Raw genomic sequence first — 9,551 nt, forward strand, 5'->3', positions numbered from 1 at the left:
AACACAAAAATAATTTTTCAGTATGAACCGGTAGTTCCTGAGATTAGCGCGTTCAAACAAACAAACAAACTCTTCAGCTTTATATAATAGATTTACACGATATTAAGTGTCAGACTGGATGAAAAAAATAAACAACAAAGTGAGCATATAGTAGACACGTATGTCCCTACCTACTACAGTATACATACATATATTTTTTTAACATTATGTGTGTTAGGAAAAATTAATGAATAACCAACCAATAATGGCAGTAGCCAAAGTTTATAACTTGTTATTACTGGCACCAATTCAGTATGCGTTGAACAAAAATAAATACAAAATTATAGTCTCACCATTCACATATCTATATAATTAATATAAAAATATGGGTTCTGATATTGTCCACACAATAGTACTGATTATTAATCTATCCATTTATACTTTATCCCTTTTACTTCTGTTCGTCAATTAAGTTTATATGAACACTGTTCTGTAAACCCAAACGTTAGCCCATTATCACAAAAACTTTATCTAAAAATCTATCACAACATATACGCATTTTTATAGATTTTAATACGAACGAGTATAGGTGTTAAAAATAGAGAAAAATTTGTATCTAAAAATCCGCCCGAGGTAAACTCGAATATGGAAAAATTCAAACAGTCCCGACTTTTCGCAAAACGGAACTACACCGAAAACGACGTCTGCGAATGCAAAGCAGACAATAAAAGGGCATTTAATTTGTCCATGTAACTGGAACTCTATTGACGGTGTTTCAGTAAGTTTGGCGTCGTTTGCTTTTGTGAGTGATTATGTCGACGTATATTGCCCTTCATATGTCGACGCGTCAAAGTTAAAAAATGAACATTTTTATTCTATTTTTAAATACCAGCCAGAATGAGGTTCCGTTTTTTAAATCATTGTGAATTTCGTTTCAATACATTGGCTTTAGACTCATCAGTTCAGTTAAAAGTGATATCACACATAATAAATTATAAGCTTGAAAATTATTATATTCTTAGTAAACAATATACTAAGTAGTGTGTTAATTATATATTAACAATCAATTAATATGAACAAATTAAATTATATTTACACAAATACACTCAAATTATTATTTTATTGAGGCATATTACATCCTAATTAAATAAAATCTCTAACATTAGTTGCAATATAGTTATAATATTGAAATCGTATTCAATAATATCCAAAATGCGCCACGTTTCTTTTCATACAAAAAATACTATGTTGTTTGTAAAGTTTACAGAAGATAGGTAGGTATGGAATTGTATTGGACGTACCCCAGTCTACGCGGTCCGATCCCCGATTAAGGACAGGCTTAAGTTTATTTACCGATAGCTCCCTTTAAGCATTGGCAACGTTGCTAGAGGTTTAACTGGGCTCTTAAGCCTATTTTACTCAATTTACCTTAATTTTTACCTCTTTAACATTTGACCCAATCTTGTCTGGCATGAATATTGGAAAAATAGAGTCAGTAAATTATTTCTGGAAAATATGTAGACGCTTTTTGTTATCGCACGTTTTAGTTTAAAAACATAGCACAGGTGTATGTTTTTTACTTTTTTTTAATACGTTTGGACCGGTTTATTTATTCGTGCTACCAATCAGCAGTGTGTAAGCCAGCGCACCGACTACGGGTACAGCGGTTTGTGTTCCGTGAGAATTATCATAAGGGTGACGAACTTAATGCGTCGTCATGCAGTGCTTTGTAATTCATACTCGTAGTTCTATGTAGTTTTGATGTTATATTTAATAGAGATTTCAATATAGGCGACCATTCGTTTTTCAATGGTATAAAAAAATATAAAAATATATATTATAATACTTAATAATATGTGTCAACGCGCCTGACCGCGTTAACGTTGCAATTTATGACTTTCTAGTAACTTGTAACCTAATTGTACGATGATTGTATTAATGTGTATTTTTTTTACCACCACCCGCATAATAATGACAAGACTCCACTTTGACCGCGATCGATGTGCGCGCTAGTCATAAGCAAAATTTAATTGTGTTGTTCAATTATTAAAGTAGATTCTGAAGAATCCAAGGTCTTCTTTATTACTTCTCTGTCGAGACCTTCATTTCGTTCATCTGAGACGAAACATTGGCGACCGTGACAGGACAAATTAATCCGAGTTGGTGGCAGAATCGACCTGTCTAACTACGATTACTCCAAGAGGCATCCTATTCTTATGCATGCCTCACATCATTTAAGTAAATTATATTTTAAACATCTACACTACCGCGAGATTTTAAAGACTAAATATGAATTAAGTTCATGATATATAATCATTATATCTGCTAAAACAGACATTGCATTTAGTCACTTTACTTTCAATTAGAAATTAATTGAAATAAGATTCATCACGCTATCCCACGAGTAGTGAAGTCAGAAACCCTAGCAATTAGTACTTCATTCGTCATTACAAAATACTTATAATCGTCCGTGCCGACTATTTCAGTGTGGTAACGGCGTTGCTGACGACTTTGCTACAAGTCTGCATGGCCTTGTTGAGTTGATCGCAACGCGAAACATCCACGTGTATCACCTGAACATTCTGCATTGTTATCCAGCCTCCGAGTGTCACCGATGAGGAGTGACAGCTAAGGAAATTTTTATTACTATTTGGCATCAATTTTATTCCGTATTTTTCTGCATTAAGTCAGTTAACGGTTCTATTCAGTACTTACGAAACTATTCGCATTATAACTAGGCGTTATTTATACAAACTTTCAATTTTATAGTTTATTGGTTTAATTAATTTTTCATAGCTAAATTTTAATAATGGCTACAAACGATGACAGCAATTTAAAACAATTAAAAGAATTAAATGTTAAACGTAGCTCAATTAAGGGTCGTTTGACAAAATTTAGGAAATATCTGGATATTATCTGTCCTGCAAAATTATCAAGCGTGCAAGTTAAAGAACTGAAAATTAATACTCAGAAGGTTCGAGATATGTCCACCAAATTTGATGAACTTCAGAGCCAAATTGAGGTCATCAATTGTGAAAATTTAGAAAGTGAGATTAATGAACGTGATGATATCGAACAAATTTTTACGGCACATCTTGCGCTTGCTGAGGATATACTCAGTAAGCACAATAACGATAACAATGATTCTTCTTCGCATTATATATCTCATCATCATGACTGTTCATTAAGCTGCCATGATTCAGAATTTAAATTACCAGAAATACAAATTGCTAAATTCGATGGCGCATATTTTCGCTGGCTTGCCTTTCGCGATACTTACTTGTCTTTGATTCATAACAATGAACGTATTAAACCTATACATAAGTTCACCTATTTATCCTCGTACTTGGAAGGTGAGGCGGCTCGTGTTATCTCTAACCTAGAAATATCTGAAGCCAATTATAAGATTGCATGGGAACTTTTATGCGATCGCTTCGATAATAAGGATCAACTACTCCATCATCATCTTGCATCTCTATTCAATATCGCTTCATTAACAAGAGCAACCGACAAGTCACTACGGTCTTTGGTTGATCATGTCACAAAAAATTTACGAGCATTAGCTAACTTGGGTCAGCCCACTGAACATTGGGACACGTTAATTGTTTATCTTGTCGCCTCAAAATTAGATAACCATACTGCATTAAAGTGGGAAGAATTTCGAAAAACATCTAAAATGCCCACCTTAAACCAATTTAAGAAATTTCTGATTGATCGCGCTGATGTTCTAGAAAATATGTACTTAGGTAAGCTTGAGAAACTCAAGGCAGATCAACACCATACGCGACAGTCAAGTGGCGCTACACACACTATAAAACCTACCACGCAAACATATCAAAATGCTATATCTCAATCTATCCGCCTATGTGTTGTCTGTAACCAGAATCATAGGATTTATGATTGCCCTACCTTTAAATCGAAAAGTGTTCAGGATCGAAGGGCAGAAGCACAGAGACATAACTTGTGCTCCAATTGTTTGCGAGAAGGACACAATGTTCGTATGTGTAGATTAGGTCCTTGCCGTGAATGTAAACGCAAACACAATACACTTTTGCATTCACCTAACTTAAATACAAATGAACCTAAGGCTACCATTATCAATGAAAATTTATCTGCGCATAGTAGCTTAGTAAAACAAGACATCCATCCAAATCAAGTTCTCTTATCAACTGCTATGGTCAGAATAACAAATCCACGTACTAAGAAAAATTTAATTGCTCGTGCTCTTTTAGACTGTGGTAGTCAATCGTCATTCATAACTCAGTCACTTATGAATAGGCTTTCTCTTGACTCCACCCCAATCAATTCTATTAATATTATTGGCATCGGTAACAATCTAACTGATAAAGTAAATCAAAGCTGTGTCACTCAGTTAAGTTCATTGACTGACAATAATTACAAGGTAATCCAATCATTTTATGTCCTCGATCAATTAACAGGCACAATTCCCAATCGCTACATTGACATAAAAGATTTAAAACTACCAAAAGGCATAAAGCTAGCTGATCCTTATTTCAACCAACCTGCTTCTATAGATGTTTTAATAGGAGTTGACTTATTTTGGGATTTGTTGGGGCATAATGAAATTGCTCTAGGCTCCAACTTGCCCAACCTTCGAGCTTCAAAATTAGGTTGGCTCATTGCAGGTCGTGTAGTGCCATCTTATATGGAAGATATGCAACAAAACGTTGTTCATTGCAACGTAGCAGTCACAAGTAATGATCAAGATTCTATTCAGAATCAATTAACAAAATTTTGGGAACTTGAAGAAATTCCCCACAAGCCATATTTATGTGAAACCGAAAAGCTATGTGAAAATCATTTTTATTCTAACACTTATCGTCTAAAAACAGGAAGGTTCTGTGTTCGACTCCCTTTGATAGACACACCAGACTGTTTGGGCGACTCATACGGTATGGCTAAAAAACGATTGCTGGCTCTTGAATGTCGTTTTCGGAAAAATTTAGAATTGAAATCACAATATGTCAATTTTATAAATGAGTATATGAATTTAGGTCATTTAGAAAAATGTCCAATCAAGAATCCAAATCCCTCATATTTTTTATGCCATCATGCAGTTTTTAAACAAAATAGCGAAACCACAAAAATTCGCGTTGTTTTCGATGGGTCCGCAAGCACAAATTCCGGGTTTTCTCTCAATGACTTGCAATTGGTAGGTCCCAATGTGCAGAGCTCTCTTTTTTCTATCCTAATTCGAGCACGACAATACAAATACTTACTAACTGGAGACATCGAAAAGATGTACCGCCAGATAGAATTAGACGAGCGCGACCGCAACCTGCAATTGATTTTGTGGAGAGAAGACGAAGCAAAGCCCATCGAAACATTTCGCCTCAAGACCGTTACATACGGTCTTGCAAGTGCGGCATATTTAAGCACAAAATGCTTAAGTACATTAGGCGAACATTGTAGTGATCCCCTAATCAGTACCATCATTAAGAACGACTTTTATGTCGACGATTTAATAACTGGCTCAGATAATGAGACAGAATTACTCCATATACAACATACCGTATCATCGACCCTAGCTGCGGGCTGCTTTAACCTACGCAAGTACAAATCCAATTTATTTAGCATATTAAATTCAGTCCGAGATGATAAAGATCATAATGTAATTATAAGTGAATCATCAAACACTTTAGGTTTGAGTTGGAACCCTAAATCTGATACACTGCATATCCCAATTTCTTCATCCAATCATAGCCAGGAAATTACGAAACGACTGATACTTTCAACGTCATTTAAAATCTTTGACCCATTAGGGCTTCTTAGTCCCTGCATTATTTTACCGAAAATATTACTGCAATCCCTATGGCTCAGCAAGGCTGACTGGGATGAACCGGTGAATTCATCCATCCAAACCTCATGGAATAGGTTTATTAATAATCTTGAATGTTTATCGAGTTTACACATACCTAGACGAGTTCTATGTACATCTCCAGATATTATAGAGATTCACACATTCAGTGACGCTTCACAGGTAGCTCTTGGGGCGTGCATTTATATGCGCTCTGTCAATTCACTTGGTGAATTGGAAGTAAAATTATTATGTGCTAAATCCAAGGTATGTCCCTTAAAGCCCACTACTATACCACGTCTGGAGCTTTGTGCTGCCTTGTTGGCTGCAAAGCTATGTAAATCTGTTATCAGTTCATTAAGATACAAAGTAAATACAGTAGTTCATTGGTGCGATTCTTGTGTTGTTCTCAGTTGGCTTCAAGGTAATACAAGAAAATTAAAAACCTTTGTTTCTAATAGAGTTGTTGAAATTTGTGAAATTACCAATAGCACTTCTTGGCGTTATGTACCCACTGACCAAAATCCCGCAGATTTGATTTCAAGAGGGGTGGACCCAGACCAAATCAGCAGTAAGGACTTGTGGTGGTCAGGCCCAAATTTCCTCATAAAGGCTGAGAGTGATTGGCCTAAACTCCATGATTTGATTGACGAGTCTGATATTCCCGAAATTAAGTCAAATTCTGCCGTTGGTATGGAAAGTAATAATTTTTTTAATAAATTCTCTTCATTTAACAAACTTCGACGTTCTTTCGCATATGTTTTAAGATTTATTCACAATACACGCTATTCGACAAACAAAATTACTGGTAGGCTTACATTAGACGAGATGAACACGGCGTTTATAACATTATGTAGAATAGCACAACAAGAGTCGTTTGCGCATGAATATGACATTCTAATTAAAAATAAATCCCTCAGCAATAAGTCGTCTATCTTGTCACTAGCTCCCTTTTTAGACAATGACAAATTAATCCGAGTTGGTGGCAGAATCGACCTGTCTAACTACGATTACTCCAAGAGGCATCCTATTCTTATGCATGCCTCACATCATTTAAGTAAATTATATTTTAAACATCTACACTACTGTAATATGCATGCAGGACCTCAATTGCTCCTAGCATGTGTTAGAGAAACTATATGGCCAATCAATGGAAGGCATTTAGCCCGCCGTACAGTACACAGCTGCCTTACCTGCCGCCGCTTACAAGGAAAACTAATGACTCCTATGATGGGAAGCTTGCCTATACAACGTATAACACCAGACTTTCCTTTTCGCACTGTTGGCGTAGATTTCGCGGGACCCTTTTACACAATTAATAAAAGGGGTCGAGGTGCTAGAGTAACCAAAACCTATTTATGTTTATTCGTGTGCTTTAGGTATAAATGCATGCATCTAGAAGCCGTTAGCGATTTGTCGAAGGATGCATTTATATTAACATTACGGAGATTTATTGCTAGACGAGGCAAGCCGACGGAAATATTTTGTGATAATGGACGAAATTTTGTGGCAGCGTCCAAAGAAATTGGTTTTTTTCTAAAAAATACACAAGAACCTGATAGCGACTTTGCAGAAAACGAAGGCATAAAATTCGTATTTTCTCCTGCTTATACTCCACATTTCGGTGGTCTCTGGGAGGCCGGAGTTAAATCCGCGAAATATCACATTAAGCGTGTCATGGGTAATACCCACTTAACGTTTGAAGAGATTTCTACGCTCTTTGCACAAGTAGAAGCTATATTAAATAGCAGACCCTTATGTCCACTTTCATCATCACCCAATGATTTCCATTTCCTTTCTCCCGGGCATTTTCTGATAGGACGTCCACTAAATGCTTTGCCAGATCCATCACTCAATAACTATAAATGTAATAATCTTCAGCGCTATTTGAGACTGCAACAAATTCAGCTACATTTTTGGCAACGTTGGCAAAGGGAATATATCGGCGAACTCCAACAGCGATCTAAATGGCGAAAAAACGCAGATACCTTACGCGTTGGAGATCTAGTTCTGCTGCATGAAGACAACGTACCTCCCTTATGCTGGCGCATGGGACGAGTGAGTCGTCTATTTCCTGGACCAGACGGCATTTCACGAGTTGTGGACATACTAACAACCCGAGGAAGTTTTAGAAGACCTGTTACGCGCATCTGCCCCTTGCTTGCACCTGATGATAATGACTGCTGAGTTGAAGAGGATCTTTCAACGAGGGGAAGATGTCAACGCGCCTGACCGCGTTAACGTTGCAATTTATGACTTTCTAGTAACTTGTAACCTAATTGTACGATGATTGTATTAATGTGTATTTTTTTTACCACCACCCGCATAATAATGACAAGACTCCACTTTGACCGCGATCGATGTGCGCGCTAGTCATAAGCAAAATTTAATTGTGTTGTTCAATTATTAAAGTAGATTCTGAAGAATCCAAGGTCTTCTTTATTACTTCTCTGTCGAGACCTTCATTTCGTTCATCTGAGACGAAACAATATGTATGTCTACAAGTATAAAACGTGGTTCAGACTACAAGACAAATAAATAAAACATCTCAACTTATTAGTTATAACTATCTATTAATAAAATTGGATCCGTAATAATGAAGCCCAAAATCAACCCATGCGCGTCCCATCCCATTACGCGAAAGTTGTTGAAAATACTGCGTTGAGACTCACTTAACTTTGCTTATAACAGGAGTAGAAACGGCTTAAAGCAATATTTTCCGATTAAAAATATTATTTGAATCGTTGAACCGAATTAATAGAACTTGTACAACTTTATACACTTGCGCTACGTAGCACGGGCTAATTGACAGGTGAATGCAATTCAAAAGTAAAGGCGATCTTATAAGACCTTTACTAAGTGAGTTTTGAACGACAAGATTTAGCAGGTTCGATTCGGTAAACGCAGAAGACCGTTAATACATTGATTTTAAACACAAAATATAGAGCATTCTAATACATGGGACAAAATCGGAGGTTGTATGACAGCTTTTATGAAATAGAATTAATTATTGTTGAGGAAAAACGCTTCGTACTGCATAAATACCGATGACAACCGAAAAGGGCTGTTATCGATATTCATACAGCATGAGCCGTTGATTATTTAATTAATAAGTTCAATTACCCTCTTGAAACATCTCATTGAAACGATGACATGGATGGATGTATAAAGTCTATCGTTGAATGATTTAAATAGGCACATTAAAGAAAATCACAGTTAAAATTGATAGAGTTAGATGGTGGAATAAAGAAAAAAATAATGTATTATATTTCTATAGGTATTTCCTTCCGTAATAAATAAAAAATCATAACATAATACATACATAACATCACGCATTTTATCCCCGAAGGGGTATGCAGAGGCGCAACTAGGGCACCCACTTTTCGCCAAGTATGTTCCGTCCCATGATGTGATAGGGGCGAGCCTATCGCCATATCGGGCACAAATTCCAGACTCCGGGCTGATACTGAGCAGAAAAACCCAAATATCACTTTGCCCGACCCGGGATTCGAACCCAGGACCTCAGAGCGCTATTGTACCGGACGTGCAATACAACTACGCCACCGAGGCAGTCTAAATAATCTAATAAAAAATCGGAATGCATTATTTCTAAGAAGTCTCCATACTGGTCTTATTTAGAAACCGAACCACTGCATTGCTTAGGATTATGATGCTAAAATCATAATGCTAATGTAACAATGTTCGATCGTAGGATGGATTTTCCATGCATCGATGACGTACATTTAGATTAGCC

At 36.4% G+C, this 9,551-nt stretch overlaps 1 protein-coding gene across 1 annotated transcript; it reads left to right on the top strand.

Moving 5' to 3' along the window:
• Positions 1–2,785: 2,785 nt before the first annotated feature.
• LOC115442195 lies at positions 2,786–7,984 on the top strand. Its single transcript, XM_030167204.2, has one exon. It carries the CDS (start codon positions 2,789–2,791, stop codon positions 7,982–7,984), a length of 5,196 nt encoding a protein of 1,731 aa, XP_030023064.2. The 5' UTR covers positions 2,786–2,788.
• The last annotated feature ends 1,567 nt before the right edge of the window (positions 7,985–9,551 follow it).

Source organism: Manduca sexta, chromosome 21 (genome assembly GCF_014839805.1).
Source record: "Manduca sexta isolate Smith_Timp_Sample1 chromosome 21, JHU_Msex_v1.0, whole genome shotgun sequence".
In the NCBI taxonomy this organism is placed as follows: domain Eukaryota; kingdom Metazoa; phylum Arthropoda; class Insecta; order Lepidoptera; family Sphingidae; genus Manduca; species Manduca sexta.